This window comes from Meleagris gallopavo, chromosome 16 (assembly GCF_000146605.3).
Source record: "Meleagris gallopavo isolate NT-WF06-2002-E0010 breed Aviagen turkey brand Nicholas breeding stock chromosome 16, Turkey_5.1, whole genome shotgun sequence".
In the NCBI taxonomy this organism is placed as follows: Eukaryota; Metazoa; Chordata; class Aves; order Galliformes; family Phasianidae; genus Meleagris; species Meleagris gallopavo.
The window spans coordinates 14,258,004-14,282,687 of NC_015026.2; the positions used below are offsets into that span (position 1 = coordinate 14,258,004).

Sequence of the window (24,684 nt, forward strand, 5' to 3'; positions counted from 1 at the left end):
CTTTTTATTCTTTCCCTACCCTGGAATTGCCGTAGTGTCCCCAAGATGAAATGTCTGAATCTGGGCAGTCCTCAGCAGCTGCCACGCCGAGCACCACCGGAACCAAGTCCAACACTCCCACATCATCTGTGCCCTCTGCTGCTGTCACACCCCTGAATGAGAGCATCCAACCCATCAGTGAATACAATGGCACAACCAAGAGCAACAAGAGGACACGAGAAAAGCGGAACAGCCGGAACATGGAAGTCCAGGTCACGCAGGAGATGAGGAATGTCAGCATAGGTATGGAAGCTGGAGCATGTGTTCTTGATCATTAATTTACTTCACAGTGCTTGTGTCCTTCTGTAACAGGAGGGGCTGGGAGACTGATAGGTAATCAGCTTCAAGTAGAATTAAGCGTGAGGTTTTTTCTGAGTAGCAAATTTTGTGAAAAAGTCAGTAATGTGACTCCAGGTATACAGGATGACAGTAGATATTGAGTCCATTTCCCTGCAGGTGCGTTCATCCATGTCATAGAACCCCTGTCATGAACAAGCAAGTCCCATCTTAGGGCTTTTGGGAAGCTGTTTCTGGGCCTCATTAATATGCTAGTTAAAAATTTTGTTAATTTTTTTTCTCTGGATTTATTCTCAAGTATTTTATACCAGCTATTCATATATCAAAATTGTCAGTCGGGTTAAATAATTATTTTCCCTCCTGTGTGTTTACACCCAGATATATTTTAAAAGAACACGAGAAAAGCCACTTTCAGTGCAGTTTAATATGGCAGTACCAACATAGTGTGTGTCATCAGCTCTCGGGTTGTATTGTGTTTAGACTTGTGGCAGCCTTCAGAAATGAGAAGTGATGTGTTTCTTACGTGTCACTGACTTAAATTCAAAAGGACTGTAAAACTCAGCGAAGACCATAAGGAAGAAGTCAGTGTAGGAGCATCTGAATGAGCACAGGTTTCCCAGGACCATCAGAACCAGAACCTTTTCCTGTGTAATACAGAGAAAATGCCTGTGCTAACATTCAGCAGCTGGTTCCTAACAAATTAAGACTAGAAAACAACATGTAACATCTTCTGTTGTAGCATTTGAATAAAAAGAGTCACAACTGAGTCCCATGCTGTATTTTTATTAGCAGCTGAGGGGCTCCCAACTTCATGGATTTCAGTCTGCCAGAAACCAGCACAGTTCTCTATTAGGACATATGGCTTCTGCATAGACAACTGAAATTGTTATTTTGTGTGTATCCTGGCCAAGGCGAGTCAATGGGCATTAGTGACAGAGAAATTGAACGTGGATGTCTGTTGTGGCTGAGACCAGAAGTTAGAGCTGACAAGAATAAGCTGTACTGTGCGTGCAAGAAAAGAGGGATTGCTTTAGTAGGTCCAGTGATGATTCTGTATTTGCTTCAGTCATAAGTTTGTCCTAGTCCTAGTATTTCTGAGTTCAGTAGCTCAAATGTACTATAAATAATTATCCTCATTTTACATTTGCTTCTGAGAAGACTGTTTACCATCAGTAGCTCTCCTTTAATTCTGAAGGAAATGCCCATGTGAAAATTTAAGTTTTCCTGGTGAAATGATCACAGTGTGCAGTGTGCTCCAGGCAGATAGTTGTGTCTTTATGTGCTCTGCTGTTCATCTTTCTCTCATGTGTAATGCAGAACACATCTCTGCTGTGGAGAAACTCGGATACTTGAATTGTAATGACATATTCTATGCATCTGTTATTAAAATGTCTGTTACTGATGCAAATGTCTTAAAGAGGAACCAACAAAAATTATATTCCAAGGTATTTGCTGCAAAGTTTTCCAGGTTGAAAAGAGAAGGAACTGTCTGTTTGTATGAGCTAGAGAACTGCTGTGTATGGATGCCTGCTTTGGCAGCAGATACACATCAAGCTTTGTCTTCAGCATGGCATTGCTTGCCAGCTAGCCTGCAGTGCCTGCCTGAATGGAGGAAAGAACGCTCTCGTTGTTGTGAGCTTTGTATATCTGGGTTCCAAGGCAGTTTGGAAAGGACAAAAATGTCACCTCTAACACATTAAATAGACTAACATAGTATACAGATGACGTCCTTAATCCTTCAAGAATTTTGTATCTGAACAGACATTGTGTTTATGTTGCTTGCCTCAGCTTTTGAGCATTTTGGTTTCTAATACACATAAATTGACAAGAGGGGGAAGTCCCTTATTTACTTCCTCAGATATTGGCCTCAGGCTATAGATTATACAGAAACCAGAGTGGATTTCATGCATTGTACAGTGCAGTTTCTAAGTGAAATTTCACTACAGTGGATATCTAGACTACTTGTAGATTTGAGAAATTGTGTTGACTAATTGTTTGTATTTAAATGAGCCAGTGCCAGTTCATAGCTAGAATAATCTCTGTGAAGTGATGTAATTTTGGCTAAATCTGCACAGTGACTGAAGAATTTTTACTGATTTAAAAGATTATATGGAAGTTATTCTAATGGATGAAGTATTTCTGGTTGTTATGTTCTAATGAAGATCTAGGCCAGCAGTGTTGGTAGCACTGTGGTATTGCAGGGAGCATGCTTATGGTCTGTCTGCCCTAAAGATATGAAGGTATCTTTCCAGCACAGGTGCATTTGTGACTCCAGGTGATCTGCTGCTTTCTGTTCCTATTTTAACAACTGTACACAGCACCATGACATTCTCGATTTGAAGCTGCAGAAGTGCCTTTGAGGAGAAGTGTTACATAGATTATGTGTTGTCTCACCTAGGTATGGGAAGCAGTGATGAGTGGTCCGATGTTCAGGACATCATAGACTCCACTCCTGAGCTGGATATGTGTCAAGATCCCCGCCTGGAACGCCCTGGGAACAGGTACTGTTGTGACTTTCTGCTCTTGGCTCTCTGTCTTGATTTTGTGAGGAGTGAAGAGTGGATACCGTGGTTCAGAGTTCAAGATGCAGCTGTTTCAAAAAATGCATGTATCCTGCCTAATGCAGAAATGAGGGCGTGTTGGCCTTCTTTGAGTTCTCTGGGGAAGGCACATATCAGCTGGTAGTCTGGAAAGATCTGTGCAACTGATCCCTGATCCAGGCAGGTTAGGTTGCCTTGCTGGATCAGGGAGTGCAAAGAAATGTAGCAACAAAAGGTTAAAGTTAAGCATAAGTAATATGGGCTCAAGTTTTCAGGGAGAGGAAAAAGATGTGTTTGTCTAATGAGATCAGTTCTGAATGCAGTTTAAAGCTTCAGGACTTTTAATTTTGTGTGGTATTCTTTAAGTGTTGGAAGAGCAGAAGCAGAGCTGCTGTGCATGGGAGGACAAGCAGGAACAACCCCACTGGGCAGTGCTCATCATGAGCAGGGTGCAGGGGTGTAGTAGAGTGCTGGTAAGAGGCTCCATCAGCACTGCCAGACAAGGAGGGGATGCATTAGGTGCAGAGGATACCCAGAAGCTGCAGACAGAGCTGAGGATAAGTACTCCTATAGCATAGCTCAGATAAGGACTGAAAACACAGGCCTGAGGTTTAAGGGATGCCTTGGACCAGCAGGATGAGAGTGTTCAGGTGTGAAGTGGTCAATCAAAGCACTCAAGACCTCTATAGAGTCCTCTGAGTTAGTGAACCAATACGCTGATGTGGTTCCTGCCTGGCACCTGGCACTCAACTCCCTAAAGGCTAGTAATTTTGGCTCCATGTGTATCTGTGAAACATGTATCAGACTAGAATTATTAGTCTAGGTTCCTTGATCCATTTTTACCAAGGTCTAGCAATTTTGTAGGTTTTTTTTTACTCTTTTTTTACTGTCTAGTGGGTAACTTGACAACACGTCAGCAAAAAGGTAGGCAGAAAATAATAGTCTGACAAAGCAAGATTTCCTCACAGACCAAATGTGAGCTGGATTGCACTTGTTGGGCACTCTCCTCTAGTCTCTAAGAGCATATGTGAGCAGCAGTGACAGATGCCTTTCTCAGTTAAACTTCCTTCAGAATATGTAGGATGCGTGGGCAGTTGTTAGCAGTGCGACGAATCCAGTCAGCCAGAACAGTGCTGTGTGAGGAAGGCAAAAGTGACTGCTGTGGTTGGACCAATAATTGGTTTCAATCTGAAGAAGATAGGAGTGGAGAGTACTGCTGCATGGGGAGCTCTTCAGGCAGTGATCTCTGATCCTGAAAGCTACAGGTGACACAAGATAACTCTGGAGCTGCACCTTTAATAGCAGAATGCTTTTGGGAAAATGTATTGCTTCAGAAAGTGGAGTGCTAAAGCTGAATGATGCCTTCAGGTCAGACCTTGAATGCTGGTTGCTTGTCATCAGTTGTGCTGCCTGTTAGACTGCATCAGCTGATTAATTCTGATGCAGTTGTGGCACCCATCTGTATTCCTTAGTGTTCTTAGATTAGATACCTGGATAGCTTTGTAGTTAAGAAAGCTGTTTATTTCTTTTCTCTGCAATATGCTGCATTGCTGATGTATCAGTGACATCTGTAATCCCCAAGCTTGATCACGGAGACTTGATTTACCTAAGAACAAAGCCACAGAACTTGGGATGTTATCCAGTGGTGCTGGCGTTTCTGCTAGACTGCTGGAAAGATTGCACAAGCTGGTTCCCCTTGTACAAGGCATGGCACACAGAAGTGTTTTTGTACCTGCTTCAGTGCTGATTGTTGGAGTAGGCACTGGCAATCCCACAGGACACCTCACTCATGCTGTGCCTTCCTGCAATGACTGTCTTCTCTTTTAGCCACGAGTCTGTCAAGGCACGCAAGGTGATCCTCCATAGAGAAGTTGTGGAAATGTACTTCCACATGATGTAATTGGAGATCATTAACTTTGATTACCTTTAATGAAGTACATTTTGCTGACGTACAAAAAAGCATTTGTGCCCACAGATTCACCCAAAGAAGAAACTAATCCTTCAGGCTGATTTTACTTACTAGCTGGCAAAGAAAAAGGAAAACCACTGTTGTTTGCAGCATTTGAGTCCTTATCTGATCTTACTGCTATGAGGATTGCTGTTTAAGTTGGTGGGAGTGTAGGCATCATTGCAAAGTCTAGGACTGTGAGTTGAAAGTTTTCTATGAAATACTGAGAAGTCATCAGCTATTTGAAAAGGAGTCAGCTAGGAGAGCTTTGAGGTTATATATGGTAGGTACTTGGTATGGGGATTAAAACATGCTTTTTCCTTTACTTACTAAATTCCCTCAGTCAGTCCATCGCAGGCAGGTGGAATCCACTCCACCTGTTTTGATTATAATGGTCTGTGATGCTCAGTATTTCAGAGAAATTATGTTCTAGCTTAAACATTGCCAAGTAACAAGAATCCTTGCCTTTCCTTCTTCCAACCACAGCCCAACCCAGGGGATTGTGAACAAAGCATTTGGCATCAACACAGACTCTCTCTATCATGAACTTTCCACAGCAGGATCTGAGGTGATCGGGGATGTTGATGAAGGAGCAGATCTGCTAGGTAAAAACTTGTTGGAACTGTTTTCTCTGTTTTCTCTGATGCAGTGACAACTCCGTTAAGCTTCTAGAAGCATTTAAATTCACTCTTTTTTCAGAATTTGGTCATTTGGCCTTTAAAAAATGGCATGGAATTTGGGATACACTGTGACTGAAATATGTACCTACAGCACAGTTATTCTTACCCAACAATTTAAGTTAATGTATGTATTGGGCTGTCTTTATGTGTCTTTAAGTTATTTTCCTATAGAATTCTCCTACACGAGCAGTTTGAAGATTGCTTCTTCCACTCCTTCCACAAATTTTCACTCCAGTAATTCTGCACTCTAGCAGCTTCACTTGAAATAAAGGTTTTGTTGGAAGTTTGCAAGAAAACAACTCCTTTTGTTAAGTATTTTAAATTTAAAGGAACAATTTTTCTTTGTTCTCATATGGAAACATCATAGTCTTCACTGCAGTTTTTACCTTTTTATAGTCAATCCAAGAGAGATTTGCATTTTCCTTTTAGGCTGATTTTGAAGAAGCTTTTTGTATCTGAAGTCTGATTATATTCTGTGTTCCTGATGAGGACTTTGAAGCAGTCAGAGAAGTGGCTTTGTGTCAGTAGCAGTCTGAGCCCTTACCATGCTTTCTGATATTGAACTCTGAGTATGCAAAGCTTAATTCATAGCAGAATTTAAGCTTGTTCTGAAGGCCTACTGAATATTTTCAGGAAAATATTATGGTATTTGAATATCCCGATAACATAAGCTACTGACAAAGTTTATAACTGTGTAACTCACTGTCAGTTTTACTGCTTGATTTAAAGAACTGTAGAAAATACAAGGACTCCTACAATATTTCTGTTACGACATTGAGCAGCAAGAGATCTGATGTGAAAGTGAACATTTCTGGTGGTTACTGACATAAGAGCTGCATTTGGATAATCTTACAAGTTTGGTTCTGGAAACAAAATTTTTACTGAAAAACTTTTGGATATACATGGGTTGCTCCAGAAGTAATGCCTCCTATTTATTTTCACAACAGATACAAAGAACACAACAGCACTGTTTGATAGAGCAAATTCTCAGCTTCAGAACATTATTTTTCAATGCAGTCACTACCATTAGTTATTCATTTTCACCAGCAATGAACAAGAGCTACATGATGTGCTTGTACAAATCTGCACCAGTGGAAGTACCTGCTGTCAACATTGCTGAAATGCACCACCCACTCCTCACTGTGCCAACACCCACTGTTTGGTCTCCATCAACGTTCACAAGTGTTGATGAATGTTAATGGTCCTTTTTTTTTGCATGGAGAAGTTCAGTGACACCTTTGCTTCATCTGCACTTTCATGTCAGTTACCATTCTGTCAGACTGCCTCTCTGCTGCCATCTGTCACATAGCAAAAAATTTAATGCAGTGCAGGTGGGAAGGTTCAACCTCTGATGGATTACCACCAACATTCGCCTCTGACATCATGGATCAACATAATAAAATAGGAGACATTACTTTTGGAGCAGCCCTCATATATCTAGAACATGATCAGCTGAATCATGTCGCAGAATTGCAGCAGCTTCTCTTTACAAGAATTAAATTAGGGGAATACTTATATTACCTTTGAATGAGTCTGGTATCAGGAACCTCTGAAGGAGATGTTTCTGCAGAGAGGACAGATTTTAGCCTATTCACTGAAGATTTAACCATGAAGAAGTGGACTGAAGGCTGTAGAGTAGGTTAGTATATCATTTCTTGCTCTATCTAAGACAATCTCTGAAATTGATACTGTTGTGGGCAAGTGTGTGACTGGAATGTAAAAGAGATCTAGACTGTGATCAGAACTCTTGCAATAGCTGTTTGATATAGATTTGTTTTTTCTAGAAACATGATGCTAGCTCTGCAGCATGCAGCCTAACTCTTGGGCATGAAGTGATGACCATTGCCAGAAGTCTTAAGACATTTATTGTTTGACTCCTCTTTCACCATGGTGGAAGAAAAAGTCTATAGAAGAGTAGAGATAAACTTTTGCAGTTTTGGAGCCAATATGTGCAGATATTGAAAATATCAGAATTAAAAAGAAAAAGCAAGAATTCTAGGTTTGAGAGTGACCTGTATGTTAGCAGTCATTGCAGAAGGGTTTGATCTCCTGCTCCTAGTGAAGGTGGCAGTAGCAACAAATTGCAGCGGCAATTAAAGCTTTAATGTGGGATGAATTTTGTTTAGTCAGCCCCCATGCATTATTGGGAGCTCTCTTTGTGACAGACTCGAATTAAAAGCAATCAGAATCTTGCTATTTAGCATGTGTTTTATCTTGATCCTTAGGTGCTTCCTTGTCTAGAAGAGCATATGATGTAATACATGGCTTTCTTCCCCTAAATCACATATATCTTCTGTGCCACTTGTTGCTTTTTATCTCTCTTGAAATGGCTGTGGCATCAGGAAGCATGAGCATCTAAGAGTCATTCAGGAAATGAATGACTTGCTGTATGAACTGCTTGGGAAGACCCATTTCCCACTTCTGGAAGCCTGTCTTCTCTGAATCCACTCCCCAGAACCCAATAGTCTGACCCAGTGATCAGTGAGAAATATAGACTTCTTTTTGAAGGATACAAGTGTTTAGTTGCCCAGTTTGGACCTTGCAAATTACATCACCACTTCCAGTTCCAATTAGTCACCTTTTCCAGTAATAAGACAGCCCAGACATTTGTAGACGTCTTGAGTCTTCTGTTATTTGGCAGTTAACTCTTCTAAGAAAATTATAAGGAGACTTTGAACAGTATATCCACGTAAGTATGGCTCGTGAAGATCAATTTCCTTTCCACCTAAAGCCTAAACTATCAATATGTATATATCGAGTTTTTAAATTTAAGCATTGAGTTTCTTCCTTGGGAGGAAGTTCTTTACTCAAAGGGTGGTAAGGGTCTGGCACTGCCCATGGCCCTGGATGGGGCTGTGAGCAACCTGGTCTGGTGGGAGGTGTCCCTGCCTGTGGCAGGAAGGTTGGAACTAAATGGTCTTCAAGATTCCTTCTAACCCAAACCATTCTATGATTGTATGATACATAGACATAGCTTGTCTTTATACACAGGGATGCCCAAATACACAGGGAAAAAAGGGAGATTGTTTAATCCTTCGATTTCTTTTTGCTTAGGAAATAAAAATCTCTTCTCCCCTCTTTGTTAAGCACAAAAACATTTCCAGCTTACACTGCTGTTGTTAGGTTTCTGGTATTTTGTATCTGTTAGTTTTCCTTTGAACAGTACACACATTTCAAGCCTTATTGAAGTTGACATTCTTTTTTCTGTTCTTCATTTTTGAAGTATTCTGGACAAAATATGAAAGTCTGAAACACCTAAAATATATTTTAATGAGAGCATTTGGGAGGTTTGTCTGAGGAGCAGTAGCTTAACTATACGTGCATGAATTAAACGCTTAATGGAAAAGATGTGCACATTTTCTTCCTCTGTCCTGGAGATGTGTATACAATGTGCTATGTGTATACAATACCCTATACAGTGTCAGAGGGAGTAGTATTAAAGTTGATGTCACTCTATGTTTTTAGTTCTGAATGGCTCCTCTTTTTACTGGCTCTTTAGGAATGAAATAGAAGGATGAAACTGCTAATGGTGAAGAATTCTAAAACTCCTCAGAAGGAATTTCTCTTTGTAGTTTGTATTCCTAACTCACTTACAGAAGAGTTACATTAAACCTTGGTTATCATCTTCTCAGCAGAGATGCTGTGACATGTAATTTGGCAGTTTTTCTGTACTCTTCTCTGGGATAATTTTCTGATTTGAGAAGAGCAGAAAAACTCTTGCAGATGGTGGCATGGTGGGCTAGCAGAACAGGAAGGCTTCTTCCAGTTCCTTTTGAGATCTGGAGTGTGATTAAATCAGTAAGCTGAGTGAGTTTCATGACAGAATTGTCAATCTAATTGATTATTTTGTTGAGTTCTGGCTACCACCTCTGTCTTCTTGAAAGTGTTCTTTAACATGAACACGTGTTGCCAGGATTGTTTAAAGGAAGGAGGACAAAGAGAGATCTGAGAGGTCATGCTTCTCTGATCGAGAAATGAGATTCAAACTTCTTTTTTTTTTGCTTTGAACTATAAAAAGCACTTAGAATGTCCGGAGAGTAGATCTCAGTACTACCAACGTTGGCACAAGAAAATTGGCACTCTTCATTGCAATTTTGAAATATAAAATCTACTTTTCCCCCTTGTTCTAATACTGCTCTACACAAATCATCATAGAATCACGGAATGATTTGGGTTAGAAGGGACTTTAAAGATCATCAAGCTCCAACCCCATGCCATGGGCAGGGTTGCCACCCATCAGATCAGGCTGCCGAGGGCCCCATCCAACTTGGCCTTGAATACCTTCAGGGATAGGGCATCCACAGCCTCTCTGGGCAGCTTGTGCCAGTGCCTCACCGCTCTCTAAATAAATAATTTTTCCTAAAATCTAACCTAAAATCTCCCCTCTTGTGGTTCAAAGTTATTCCCTCCCCTCCTCCCCCCATTTTGACACTATCAGAGTTTGTAAAAAGTCATACCCCTTCTGTTTACAAGCTCCCTTCACATTCAGGAAGGTTGCAATGAGGTGTCCTCAGAGCTTTCTCTTCTCCAAGCTAAACAAGCCCACCTCTCTCAGCCTTTTTTCACAGCAGAGGTGCTCCAACCTCGGGCATCTTCGTCGCCTCCCCCGGCCCCGCTCCAACAGCTCCCACCCTTCCCGTGCCGGGCCCCAGGCCTGGACGCAGCACTGCAGCTGGGGGCTCCGAGGGCAGAACAGAGGGGGACAATCCCCTCCCTGCCCGCTGCCCCCCTCTGCTGATGCAGCCCAGGATGCAGTCGGCCTTTGGGGCTGCGAGCGCACACTGCTGCCTCACGTCCAGCTCTTCGTCCCCCACAGCCCCCCGTCCCTCTCCGCAGGGCTGCTCTCTGTGAGCTCTTCTCCCAGTCTCTGCTCTTATCTGGCATTGCCCCAACCCAAGTGCAACACTCCTAGATTCTCATGGCCCCACTTTTCAAGCCTGTCCAGATTCCTCTGGATGACGTCCCTTCACAGTTGTGTCAACTGTGCCGCTCTGCTTGCTGAGGGTGCACTTGATCCCATTATCTATGTCATTGATAACGTTGTGAAAGAGTACCCGAGATAGGCTTCTGGGGGACACCATTTGTCATCAGCCTGCGCTTGGACATAGAGCTGTTGACAGCAACCCTCTGGCTGCAACCATTCAACCAATTCTTTATCCGCTGAATGGTCCAGCCTTCAAATTCATAGCTCTCCAACTTGGAGATACGGATTTGGTGTGGGGCATGTAAAAATCCTTACACAAGTCCAGATAGATGACATTAGTTTGTGTAGGGTGCATTCTGGAGAAACATGTAGAATGTGACCGTTTTCTAGTGTAACTGCTGATAATTACCTTCTTTCTCACTACAGCCTTTGGAATATTCTCACCATCTAGTTGGCTGCTTTCCTGCCTGTTTATTAATTGCATTTCTTATCAGCTGCTCGTGGGTAGTTCCCACTTTCTCTCATATCCCCTTTCCCAATATTCATTATCCCAATACTCTGGAGATGGGGGAGGACTAACAGTTGGGTTATGGGCACTAGGAAGTCCTTTCTTTTAGAGTTAGGATGCTTACCTGTGTTTGCTTTGGAGATTAAAGTCTCACTTCATGTAATGGGTGTTTTATGGTGAAGACAGCAGGTTTTACATTAGTGGTAAGTTGATGTATATAAATACTGTTTTTCTATACAGAAGTTGAAATGAAATTATCAAACTGAGTCCTGGCACTGCTGTAGGGAAAATGCAACTGTCCTTTGCACACTAGGGGTAGCTGAAGCATGTGGTTGCAGTTATAACATGAGTTACCTCCCCTGGATTTTTTTTGTCCTGTGTGTGGAATCGTGCCTCCTACAGTCATGGCAGTTCCCGTCCTTACTATTTCATGCCTTTTGACATTGAAATGGCTGAATCATTGTTAATTTATTTTTTTTAAACAAAATTTTAATTTTGTTGGTTTCAGTCACTGATCAATCCTTTTTTCACTTCCTTTTTTCCCTTGTCTCTCTGTGCTTCGCTGGACATGGCCCATAGGGGAGTTCTCAGGTGTGTATCTCTCCTCTGCTCAGTTTCCTTTCTTGTTTGTTTTTACCTGGTTGAGACTGAATGACATGGTATACACGTGTGATACTCCCCTGCTCTTGTCCAATCACGGTTGGCTTTGCTGACTTTCTCCCACCTTTGTCTTGCTTGGTTCCTTGCACTGGCGGGCCCCTGGGCAGTAGGGCTTCCCTGCTTTGTGTTCACGTGTCTGCTGCGTTTTGATCCACTTTTTGTGTAGCTTTCTGCAGGTTTGCTCCCTTATATTGCACTGGTCCGTCTCTCAAGGTCTTGGGAAAACACACTGCACCTTTCCTTTGCTTCAGGGTGCAAAGTGCCTTTTTTTAGGGCAAGTGCTGTGCTCTGATCAGAGTTAGTTTACCACTTTTCTTCAAGTGAACAAGGCTAAGAGGAGTCCCTCTGCTCCTGTGATGCCCACTATGAGTTTCTTACTGCATACAGACCCTCTTCTGCACAGCTGCAGTGGAAATAAAGACTTTCTTGTGGGGCAGAGCCACAGGCTTTTTTAAAGTTTTGTCTTTTTGATAGGAGTTTGAAGTGCTATCTCTGTTGCCTTTCATGCCATACAAAGGTCAGCAGGCCCTAAATTGCAGGATTTTCACCTTTCTATTAAATGCAGTTGAGTGCTGATAAAAAAAAATCAGATGAAATCAAGGCCATCTCTCGTCAGTGCAAACTGTAATAAGGGTAGGTGACTTGGGCTGATATGGTACAAAATCTGTAGCATAATAGTGTGCAGTGATAAGCTCTGTCACATTCCTCTACACAGCACCTCCTGATGTTGGGTCTGTAAGGTTACAAAAGGAAGGAATGGCATCATCCTTTCTCTTAGTTCAGATTGTTTGTACTGTTACCCTAAGCCACTTTTTTGTGTTTTTTTCTCAGAAACTCTTCCACTGAAGTGGCACTGGAATTCATCTCAGTAAAGTGGATTTGGGTTTGTGCAAAAAGGCCAGATAGCAGCTTTGATATCCCTCCTCTTTTGTTTTTTCTCCTGCCCCTGTCCTTTTTTCACCCTATTCGTTATGTCTGTTGAGTCCCCGTTGTGGTGGGGTTGGAAAGCACGAAGATATTTAGTCCAGGGTAAATGATGAAGATGGAAGAAAAAGATGAGTTCATCTTGAGCTTGTCCTGAACAATCAGGCATAAATCTCCATCAGGCCAGGCTGCAGCTGAACAGGATGTATGTTAGTTTATGCTGAGCATCACATATACTGGCACCACATACGTTTGCACATGCTGATGAGCTGCTCTGTTTGCTATTTACAGATTGTTACTTAATGGCTGCTTTTTTCTCTTCCTTTTTTCCCCTTTGCCCCCCTATCTTTCTGTTCCCTTTCTCGTATGGAATGGTCCTCATAGTACGGGATGATTTCTTTGGTAAGGCGAAGGCCTTTTTTCTTTTTTTTCTTTTTTCTTTTTTTCCTCTTTTAACCATGCGTTTTTCTTTGAAAATTTCTTTCATCCACTCAACATTCCCCCCATATGTCTTGCATTACCTTGGTTTGTGGGTTTGTTTTTCTTTTTCTTTTTTTTTGTGTGATGGTGGTGTCACCTCTCCAAGAAGCAGGATGCAGCTGGTGCAGAGTTGTGATCTGGGGATTCTCTTCTTTCCCTTGATATAGTTGATTATCCACTTTGATGCTTCACACTATTTGCCTGGCTATAGGAGGTGCACAGTGATGAATGGCTCCCTCCTTTGTTCCACACCACAAAGAGTAAAGAATTCTCTTTTTAGTCACTCCACAGTGCCTTTTTTTCTTTCTCATGAGTGGGGCTTTGTCATTACAGTTTGCATGAGATTATCTCATAATGTCTCACTCTGTGGCTGTAGGATGGTTTCATCCATCTCTTCATTGCAAGACCAGTCCTTCAGACCTCCCACAGGTTAAAGCATTGGGCTGGGACTGGGCCACACACTAATTAGATGGTTCTGGGGTAACAGCTGACCCTCTGCACCAGAGTACCTTTCTCTCCCAGAGGCAGACTCATGAGTGTTATCTTACTCGTGGATGAGAAGGAAAACTGTTACTGACCAACCCACCAACAACAGAAAAACCAAGCTGTGAGGATGACGATGCCCCTCAGCACTCACAGTATCCTTGTGCCATTTTAATGTCTTACTAGTTAAATACTTATTTGATCATTTGTAGAATCATTCAAAAGGAACAAGAGAAGTATTTAATAAACTGATGTCTGTATTGTATGACCTCTGGAATTTAGGAACAACATATATGCCATGGAAAAAAAGGGCTTTAGCTCATCCACCTTACCGATCCAAAAGTACACTTCAGTTGTCACATTTTTGTTTGCAGTATTCCTTGACACACAAAGAATGCATTGCCTGAAACATCAAAGTGATTAATTATCTTTCTACTGATTAAAAAAAAAAAACACAAAAAAACAAAAAAACTTGAAAATGCTGCTTCTTATTCCTTCCTGCTGGGAATCTGCTTTTGCCATCATAACTTCATGCCATCTAACTGTGGGAAGAGGATTTGTTTTGTTGGAGTGTTGTGATGTGTTCTCACTTCTTGTATGCTATCACGTTTCTCTAACTTCCATTAACTTAAAGTTTATTTTGTTTTTATTTTATTGTGAATATTAATCAGCAAATAACAATTGTGGGAAATATTGATGCCTTTGCTGTAAAGGGATAGGTAGTCCAGAGGGCAGGACAAGGAACACTTCAGCACAAACACTGATGGTTGTGATGCCTTTTTGTTCCCTGGGGCTTGTGTTGAGAAACAAACTGCAGCACTCAGCACTGTCCCTTAAAAAACCAGGTAGCCTCTGTATACATTTGCAAAATAGAAGCAGATCCTGGGATCCAGCAAGTCCCTGGCAGCAGGAAACACTTCTGCTGTGCATTCGGTCCCTAAATTCCTTTCAGTTCATTTTTACTAAATTCAATCTCTACACTTTGCACGCACTCTGAAAGATTTGGAGCTACCTGACCTGTGTGCTGCAGCCCTCATGCATTCTTACCCAAAGTGCAGTATGTCTGGTCTAAGTGCTTTTTTGGGAGTGATCCTTAAGTCATGGGCCTGAGACTTCAAACTGTAAATCCCTTTTCAAGGTAAATAGTAGAGTATTGGACAATATGAAATCCTTTTAATGCTGCCACGGTGGAAGGTTGGTAGTAGGAAGCCTTTCAAGTGGATGAATCTGGCTGTAGGGAAGCCTAACAACAATTTCTCTTCCTCAAGCATCAGTCAGTCAGTGCCACGCAAGCTCCATATCCTTAGGAGAACAGATGAAAACTGCTTGACCTTTTTTTTGTTTTTTCAGGAATGGGCAAAGAAGTAGGCAATCTGCTGTTGGAGAACTCACAGCTACTGGAGACCAAGTAAGAAACTGTTGTGTGCTCTGAACTGCCTGCCTGGTTATATAAGTGAGATACCATCACAAATAAGGTTGTGGCTAGAACTCCAGCCTCACTATGGCTGGTGTATCTGGCAGTCTCTCTTGAATACTTGTTATGCTTTGAAATGTAGAAGAGGAACTCCTCTCCTGACTGGTTTTCCTAATGGGGTCTGATCCTACCTGAAGTCAGTGGCAGGCTTTTCACTAACTTCAGCAGCAGTCTAGATGGGTCTGTGTCTCTTTGAAGTTTTTATTTGCAAGGTTTACTATTTGAAAATAAACTTGTATTACTGTTGAGAATATCTAATAGTTGATAAAGAAAAGTGAGGCAATGTAATTTGCTTATCCTTTGGGAAAGGCTGGCAAGCTAGATAGTAAAGAATGGCTAAACGGCCATGAAGAGGAAGGAAAAGTAATCCTAAGGGCGGTAGCTGTAGAACTTGCTATGATGGGAAGCTGCTCATTTTAAAGATTTGAAGATACTTCAGAACTGATTGGAAATGATGAAGTATGTCACCATCATCTCCAGCTATCAATAACTACAAATAACGTAGGTTCTGAAAGGTATGTTTCAGTACTTAATTCTCTTTAAATGGATTTTAATGGAGTTTAATTTCGTGCAGCTGTTAAGTTGCCCCGTATATCTTTCTGCATCTTCTATGAAGCATCTGAGGTTGGTCTCTCAGTCAGAATGCAGAACTGGATGGACCTCATCCTGACCAGTTATGTTCTTCTGCAAGTTGTGCTTTTTCATGACTTATAGTCTGACTTATTTCAGTGTGCTCATTTCAGGTTTCCTTGTAGTGGCTGTGAGTTTAGTTTCAGGTCTCTCTTATGGATGGCTTACGGTTTTGGGCAGTTTTGCTTATTGTCCCTTTCACACCTTTAAGAAATGCTTTGAACGTTGTGAAGAATGATTTGATTGCCAAGGTGGACCAATTGTCTGGAGAACAAGAAGTACTGAAGGGAGAGCTTGAGGCAACGAAGCAAGCCAAAGCCAAAATGGAAACCAGAGTGAAGGAGCTGGAGGAAGAGCTGAAAAGGTGAGTGATTCCCATGCTGTGTCGGGGAGCTGGGAGAACCTGAGTGATGAACTCACAGCCTCTGTGAGAGGACCTGAGAGAGAAACTTGTGCCAGTCAGCTTTTCTGCATTTCATTCATGAGCATTAGTGTTAGAATTCAGAGGTAGCTTACAGAGCATTTCAAGGCTGATAGTACGTGGCTGAGATAGTTTGAAATGAGTTATTGAACCTTAGAAAATCTACAGAATTTTCCCCTCCAATATTAGGGCTCCATCACAGTGGTTGCAAATCTAGGCTTCCCAGAGTGAAGCTTTCAGCATTTCAGTTTGCAATTTAAAACAAACAGCAAAGGAATTTCTGAACCAGTAGTTTTGAAGAAAACTGTCAGGAGCTTGATCCTGTTGGTGGCCAAGATTGTGCAGAGAGGCATGAATGCTCATTCATTTAATGAAAGAACGAGTGCAGATTCTTACAAACAGTGTTTAAATGTCAGTATTGTTAATTGTCTCATTGTTCACATTAAGAATAAGAAGAGGGAGAGGAGATTCTAGAGCTCTGCTCAGGTGGCATTTGGACAGATCCCATTTCTTATTTTCCACTCAAATCAGAGAAACCCAAACCTGAATGCCTACAAAGCCTGGGAAGTTTTCACTTCCATAAAGCTATGCATGCCCCATTGGTCTCCTGGCTACATAACTGCATTTTAACTAGCTGTGCCAGCTGCACTGTGACACTCAGATTCAGAGGCCAGTGTTTATTTTGCATCTTGAATCTGGAAAGTTGCCTCTGTTCTTTTGAAATTCTTGAGCACAGAGTCTCTAACAACAGCACAGTCTGGTTTCTTCAGTGTTCAGAATGTCTGAAGTGAAGGTGATCTCACCATCAGTGGAAATAGATCTGATTTTTTGAAAATGCCTTTTTGAGTCTCCTGATGTGTTATGTAGTACATAAAATATGCTATGCAGCATGGATGTGGACTTCTAACTGTCCACTGTGCTTTACTAGGAGATAAAGATGGCATTTTTTTTTCCTTGCTAATAGAAGTGCATCTGATTCAAATGGGACTGACCCTTATTATGAGGCTTAAATAAATTTAAACCATTCAGATAAATACTTTAAATTTGTATTTACATATATTTGGGATTCATTTCTTTGCTGTGATGGTAAACTGCCCTTCATATTAGAGGTTTTTTTACTACATTGGACAGAGAAGCAGCCCAGAAGAACTTAAACCAACGTTAACTGCTGGTAATGGCTCATTTTTTTACATTGTTAAGATCTCAACAAACATTTGAGTATAAATTCTGGCTTTGAAACAAGTCTGTCCCAGTGGTCCATATTTTGGAGCCCGGTGCTTAAATCACGTTTTCCAAAGAGAGGGGATGATGTCAGTTAAGCTGTTTTCAGAAACATGCTGCAAGAGTGAGGAAGAATGGCACAGAAGCACCTTGTAATTTGTTTGTGTTACTCACAGTTGGAAAACAGTTTCTTTCTGATGCAATCAGATCTCCTCCAGAGCCCTCTCGTTCAGCCCACCCGTTGCAGTCACAGCATCACTTGCTGGTTTGATGCATTTCTTCTGTTTCCTAGAGTGAAATCTGAAGCGATTGTTGCCCGACGAGAGCCCAAAGAAGAGGTGGAGGATGTAAGCAGCTATCTCTGTACAGAATTGGTATATTACATTACTAAAATGCCTGCGGGGAAAGGGGGTTTATATACTTATACTGTAATAATTGATATAAGGTTCTTGAGATGCACACTGATCTGTCTTTCGTAGAATCACCAAGGTTGGAAAAGACCTCCAAGATCATCCAGTCCAACTGCCCACCTACCACCAATATTTCCCCACTAAACCATGTCCCTTGCTGCAATATCTAAACGTTTCTTGAACGTTTCTTTGTTAATGATGAGAACAGATCTGCTGAATTGCAAGTGGTTGTCGTGCAATTACCTTTGCATATAACTTGCAAACTATAATTTGGCAAAGAGCAGCAGCTGACAGTGTGCACAGTGTGGTTTTAAAACACCAGTGTTAGAGCAGTGCCCAGCTCAGCACCTTTCCATTTTACCTGTTTTCCCTCAGTTTTGGAAGCCAGACAGCACAGTGTGTGGTGAGCTTTCTCACAGAATCTAGTGATAGGCTTCCCCAGAAGAGTTAGTCTCATGTTGGCAGTGAAGCTGTAAACCATGAGGACTCTGTGCAGTGAAACTCAGGTTAACAGCCAGCTTTTCAGCAGAAACTGCCTTCTTTTCATAGCTCTGTAAGCTCCAATCTTGCAGTGTTATTTTTTTTACTTTTACATAAGCCTGTACTTATTACAGAGTGCAGGCAGAGAAGGCTCAGTACTGCCTTCCTATTTTGGCTGAGTTTGAGGCTTTGCAGCAGAGCACACTGTAGTCAAAAATAAAGCAAACCAGAGACTAAGAGAGTATCCTCTGTAAATGTCTCCTCTGCTAGTGTAGGAGATCAGAATCATGGAACTGTGTAATGGCTTTGGTTGGAAGGGACGTTAAAGATCATCTAGTTCCAACCTCCCTGTGCTTGCCAACCACTAAATCAGGCACTAGGTAAGGTTGCCCAGGGTCCTGTGCAACTTCGCCTTGAAGACAGATAGATACATTTCTTTTTAATATAACTGTGTTATTCCTTTGTAAAAAGTATAGAACTGAGTTCAGTTCTAGCCTAATTCTCCTGCGTTAACTGAGGTGAAATTACTCTGGTTAGAATGTAGGTAGATAGGAAAATTTTCAGGTTGTGCTTGTGAAGTGCTGCAGCCTTGTTTGCTTTCATTGGGAAACGCCATTTTGTCACCAGGGAGGAGAAGGTCGTTCTTCAGTTTCGTGTGCCCTCTGCCTTTATCAGTGCATACTAACAGAATGCTTTCTGCATAGCCATCTAGAAGGGAGAGAGAACATTATTTTCTGCTCTCTGCTGCTTGTTGCTGAATTTGCTACTGAATGTTTTTCACTAAAACTTTGATTTCCAAACTTTATGGGCCAGCAGACTGCTGTCAGTTCTCAAAACCTCTTGCAGATTACCAAAGCACCTTAATGGCAATGTTCCCTGAGTAGGGTCTTCAATTTGGTGGTAATTCTAGTTCTATTTTCCCTGGGTTTTCAGAGCACCCAGATGTCCATGGGCCATAGTTTGGAAATCATTTGTCTGGAATTAGTGCCTCATTCGGGAAGGGTGGGGGATGGGGAGGGGTGCAGTCAAGCAGAAAAGGAAGAGCACTAACCAGTATGTCTTTCTGTCTCCTGACTTGCCCTGTACTAACTTCAATCCCCCTCCATCTTTTGTTGGCTGAAGCAGTGCTCCTCCCCTCTGCAGGACAACATTCCCATAGCTCAGCGCCGACGCTTCACCCGTGTAGAAATGGCCCGGGTTCTGATGGAGCGCAATCAATACAAAGAGAGGTTGATGGAGCTCCAGGAGGCTGTCAGGTGGACTGAGATGATCAGGTGAGGATGGAGGTTGTTGCAACATCCATTTAGGACAGAGCCTGCTCACACTGGACCTTTTGCTTTTAGCCTTAATGCCCTTAATAAGATACGGGAGATATGCTGAACGTTTTCCAAACTAGATTCTTCTCATACCTAATCCTTTCTCTCTTATTGCTGATCCTGGGCTGCAAATCAAGAGTTACCATTATTATTTGGAGACACTGGGCAGCTGTTTCTTTTGATAGTTTCTTGTGCTAATTAAGCTCAGAAAAGCTGTAGGGAAAAGGTTTGCTTCTAATTACTGAGTTCCTTTGGCGGTGGCTTTAAAGGACTGTAATGCTGCGGTTTGGGTTAGGATTAGGGTTTATAATTACCAGACTTATACTGGTAATTGCCAGTTTAAGTCAAACTGGCAATTTTGCAAATACCAGCATAAGTCTGGTAATTGCACAGTGATACTGTGAAAGAGAATTGATACAGCACTGATCTGAGAACATTTATTTGCACTTCATGTTGACATTGAAATATAAAGCAATTGGATGTCCCTTCATTGAAATGACTGCATGACATTTGCTCTGTGTTAAAATGAATTCTGACTTGTGACATGGCTTCCTTGGTGCAAATGGCCTGCTGGTTGGTTGAATTTTAGGTTGGTTGGCAGAAATTTGGGTAAAAGATGCTGAAATTAAATTGATTCTTTTGTATTTGTCCTTAGAGCTTCCCGTGAGCACCCATCCGTCCAGGAGAAGAAGAAATCCACCATTTGGCAGTTGTAAGTTCTTTGGTGATCTATGTGAGATGAAGAAAAGGGGAAATGTTGCCATTTCTACTTCATACAGCAGCTTTGTAGACTCTTCCCCTCATATTAATGAGAAGTCAGTTGAAACTCTTGTTAGCTGAACCCTTTTGCCTTCAAGGGCTTTCTTTGTCCTTAGCGAAATTAAGATCAGATCTGAACATCCCTCTCAGTTTTGCTTCACAAGCTGAAAAGGGTTCTGCTTGACCTGGGATGGAAACAAATGTATACTCAGAATCTTTTTTAACAAAGGAGGTTTTTCAGAAGGCCCCTGTTTTTTAAAGCTAAGAACACCTCATGTTGATCAAACAGAAGTAGGGCAGTTTTCACGAAGAGCTTAAAGCAGCTGTGGGCACCCCTGTTGTGTGTCTGTGGTATGTTGTGTGCCTGGGCTCCTTTTCTCATGTCGGCCTTTTCCTGTCCCTAGCTTCAGCCGTCTGTTCAGTTCCTCCTCAAGTCCCCCACCAGCGAAGAGGACCTACCCGTCTGTGAACATCCACTACAAGTCTCCAACCACAGCAGGGTTCAGCCAGCGACGCAGTCACACCATGTGCCAGATCTCCTCTGGCAGCCGCACCCTGGAGTTCTTCCCTGAGGAGTGAGTTACGTGCTGTGTCCCAAGCCAGGTCCCCCAACACTCACAACTCACACTTTTTCTTAAAATGGGCTGTTTTCCACTGGGAAAGAAAAACCCACACATTTGTGTGTGGTGTTAGCTCATTGATTACTGTGTGGATAGGCTCAGCAAAGTGAGCAGTTTTGTTCTCTGAAAGTATGACTGCTGTGGTTTTTGGGCTGTGATGGTTCATATCAGCAGAGACCACTTTTGGCCTCAGGATTCGCCTCAGCCCTAGTTGTGCCCTTGTGTTTGCACATCATGTAAGAAAATGAAGTAGGGCTTTTGTGGTAGTGTGTGGCAGCACTGGGACAGTGGACTGGGGACAGTCTTGCCCAACCCCATCAACCAACACGTCAAATGAAGACAGAAGTTCTCTCAACAGCACATTTGTTTTTCAATATTTGGTTTTAATTTTCCTTTAAAAGAGCTTCTAAATACTGCTACTGCAGCACTTTCTCTCTGTCCTTTATTTCTCTGACACGAGGTGAAAAAAATCTTCAGTTCTTCATGTGATTTCAGAATGGATATGTTCTACAACTACAAGGTTGTACAGTTGTATGTGCTGTGTTTGTGTGGAAGGGCTTTGGAGAGTGCAGTGATAAACTACAATATGTAGTGTCTGCAATATGAAGTTTTTACTGGAAGGCCAGTAAACCAGCTGTACGCAGATTTTCTGTAGGTAAAAAATATCTTTAGGAGGGTGAATTTGTATTTTATAGATGCCCACTGCTTTTCTTCATCTTATCTGGTTACTATAATGCAGCCGTTGTGTGGTTGCTGAAGGCATTTTAATACTACATGAAGTGATGTGGCTAACAGCTGCTAGAAGCTGTTTTCTCCTCTCTCCGAGGGAAGAAGCATGTGCTGGGAAATGTTTTACCTTAGGAATTTGTTTGAAGTGTATTTTTAAAGTTTGAAATTACATTTTAAGTATAATCACTGAAAAATAGTTCAACTATAATTTTTGAAGTATATAAGTTTGATGGGATTTATTTTAAGAATGTGCATCATTCCGTGTGTGGAGATGTTTGGCTTGGATCTTTTTGCTTCTGTTGTTCATACCTTGGAATGATTATTTAAAAACCTACTGAGAGCTGAAACTGATATTCAAACAAACCTTGTTTATATGAAAACACATCCTAAGAGGTGACTGATGTTTCATCTTACCTTTGCCAAAATTGAATTTATTGTGTTGAAACCAGAGTTTCAAAAGCAATTAGTGCATATTTTCCCTGTCAGCAAAGTTTAAAATGGACATAAAAATAAATAGTTGAACATAATGAAGGAGGGAAGAGATCAAAATGCATTCCTCATGGAGTCATTAGCTCAGGAAACTGTAACAGCTAAGCAAAAATGGATGGAGTCTCATAGCTAGTCATATGGAAGGTGGATGCTGTGTCTAAAGGGCTCATGGAACATTGAAGTGGAGATGATCATGGTTTGGCCTGTGCATCATTCAGGTGACAAGGCATTGGAGGTTAGGGCTGCTGAGGGCTGTCTGCTTCAAAACAGTTTTTCTCTCACTTCCTGCATCTCCTTTTCTCCCCGTGCAAAGATGGACCGATGCTGCTTTGCACTCTTAGACTTTTTGCCTGAATTTCTACTGCCCCGTTAAGGGACAGCTGCCCGTGTTTTTAACCCCAGGCTGAGAAATAACGCTGTTGCTTCTCTCCTCAGTGACTGCACGTCCTCAGCACGCCGTGAGCAGAAGCGGGAGCAGTACCGCCAGGTCCGGGAGCACGTGCGGAACGATGACGGGCGGCTGCAGGCCTGCGGCTGGAGCCTCCCTGCCAAGTACAAGCAGGTAGGTACCTGCCCAGGGAGACAGGGGGTGTAGACTCCATCCCTCCTAGTGAAACTCTGAAGACCTGACTCTCCCTCTGGTAACCTTAGCCGTAATTTTTAAATATTCCAATTGAGGTACCGTGTATGTGGTAATTTTCTGTGTGATAATTGCAAGCACAGAATAAATGAATTTTTTTCTGTATCTCCACCAAAGTTAACAGGAGATAATTTTTCTTTTTGAAGGTACAGAAAGGACCTAGCCTAGAACTACAGCAGCTGCTCTTTGTCCGAAGTCCAATCCTTGTTTTCATTTCCTTCATTATTGAGTTTCAACATCAGCTATTTTATTTACGAGAACTCTACTGGTTGTTCAGTTTAAAAGCCAAATGCAGTGCAGTTTGTTCCCCATTCTCCTCTTGAGTAAAACAAACAAAAAGTTATCAGCCTCATTTGTTGGCCTATGGCTTGTATAGCTCTGATCAGAAATGACCTGAAAAGAGTGGAATTGAATGCATTTCAGGCTACGATGGAAAAGAATGCCAGTGTTCTACCTCTGCACAGGGAGTGTACTCCAACAAAACCTTTGTCTTTCGTCAGCCTTGGCTGGCTGTACCTGGGACACCGTACCATGGTGGGAGAGATGGTTTCTCAAGTTCCCATCCCTGTAGGGAGGGACATTTTCATACATGATGTCAAATGAAGCAACAGCTGCTATTGGCAACCAACTCTGAAGCTAAGAAGCTTGGTCTGCCCTGTTGGTTAGAGCTCTGACAGTGCCACGGCCTGGTGTTTATGCCCTGGTACTGTCTTTTCTGTTTTCTCTTTCCCACAGCTGAGCCCCAATGGTGGTCAGGAAGATACTCGCATGAAAAATGTCCCTGTGCCTGTATACTGCCGCCCACTTGTAGAGAAGGACCCAACCATGAAGGTATGTTGCATGACATTTCAGTGCAGAAAGGGGCATGGAATAAGCAGAATTTATTTGCAAAGTATGCAGTTTTTATGACAGTCTGCATTTTTTTCATTCCGAATGTTATCTTCTGCTTCTTTTTTGGAAATAGTAGTTTCTAGCATATGTGGGGAAAAGTACCTCTCATACATAATTATCAGCTGATTCTCAGTGCCAGGTCCCACATTTGTCTTACTTTTTTTTGGTTTTTTTTTTGAGGCATCTCTTCCATAATATCAACAACATTTAATACTTAGGAATAAGGCTTTTGATAAGTCTCATACAGATATAATACAAAGCAATGTAAAAATTCATGAAAAGGAGCAGGTTAAAGCAAAAACACATTTCATCACCCTTCCTTTGAGTTCCACCATCGATCAGGAATCACTGATTACAAGCCAAATTAGCTAAGGGAGTCTTCTGGGAAGCTGTGTCTCTCAATACTGGAATATTTTCAGTAGAATTGCAATTAAGAATAAATGATCTTCTTCCTGTATGTAGCACATTTGTCTGCTGTAACTGGTTGTTTCCAAATAAGCAGTCTATCATTAACTTCACCAAGATTTAGAGCTGATTTTTAGACATTAGGCTTTGGTTGAGTACAGTGCTTCTTACTGTGCCCCAAATAGTTAGAAAGAACTGCCATGTCCTGCTTGCTTTGTTACTCTGCCTTAGGAACACCAGAGTCAGATGGAGGACGTTTCAGAAGTCTGTTTTCAGTGATGTACCTGATTTTTATATTTATTTTCTTTAAACATTAGTCATGTCTGTTAAAAATCAAAATGGTTTTCATGAGGTGGCAGAGATCCTTTTTCTTATCTCCATTTAGTCTGACTGGGTCTCCTAGCAGAAATCAGCAAGACCTGTTGTTTCCACCTCAGTGTTTGAGGTGTTGGGTATTGTGCTAAGCAGTGTGGGCTTAGGATTCCATTTCTGTTGTTTAGCTCTGGTGTGCAGCTGGAGTCAATCTCACTGGATGGAGACCATTGGAGCAGGAGGCTGGGAATGGGCAGAAACTGGATCCTGGACGGGATCCTCTCACCTGTGATCGGGAAGTGGAGGGTGAGAACAACAAAAGTAACCATACATCCCCTGAAAAGAAAAAGGTCAGATTTTTTTTTTTTTCTTCAGTGTTATTTCTCATTCCATCTCTTACATTC

The 24,684-nt window shown here is 41.9% G+C and overlaps 1 protein-coding gene across 25 annotated transcripts in view; it reads left to right on the top strand.

Moving 5' to 3' along the window:
* The window catches only part of MAPK8IP3 (mitogen-activated protein kinase 8 interacting protein 3), a 72,872-nt gene that overhangs the window by 32,229 nt on the left and 15,959 nt on the right, over positions 1-24,684 (top strand). For 11 of the 25 annotated variants that reach the window (XM_019620877.2, XM_019620883.2, XM_019620885.2 and 8 more), the window contains 13 exons: positions 36-282; positions 2,735-2,837; positions 5,311-5,429; positions 11,516-11,527; positions 14,834-14,891; positions 15,799-15,951; positions 17,522-17,603; positions 19,242-19,393; positions 20,091-20,147; positions 20,599-20,769; positions 22,468-22,594; positions 23,408-23,503; positions 24,469-24,630. In XM_019620877.2, the coding sequence (XP_019476422.1) occupies positions 36-282; positions 2,735-2,837; positions 5,311-5,429; positions 11,516-11,527; positions 14,834-14,891; positions 15,799-15,951; positions 17,522-17,603; positions 19,242-19,393; positions 20,091-20,147; positions 20,599-20,769; positions 22,468-22,594; positions 23,408-23,503; positions 24,469-24,630 (1,539 nt within the window). The remainder of the gene's footprint in view (positions 1-35; positions 283-2,734; positions 2,838-5,310; positions 5,430-11,515; positions 11,528-14,833; positions 14,892-15,798; positions 15,952-17,521; positions 17,604-19,241; positions 19,394-20,090; positions 20,148-20,598; positions 20,770-22,467; positions 22,595-23,407; positions 23,504-24,468; positions 24,631-24,684) is intronic. The other 14 variants (XM_019620880.2, XM_019620888.2, XM_010719903.3 and 11 more) reach the window with 8 other exon arrangements.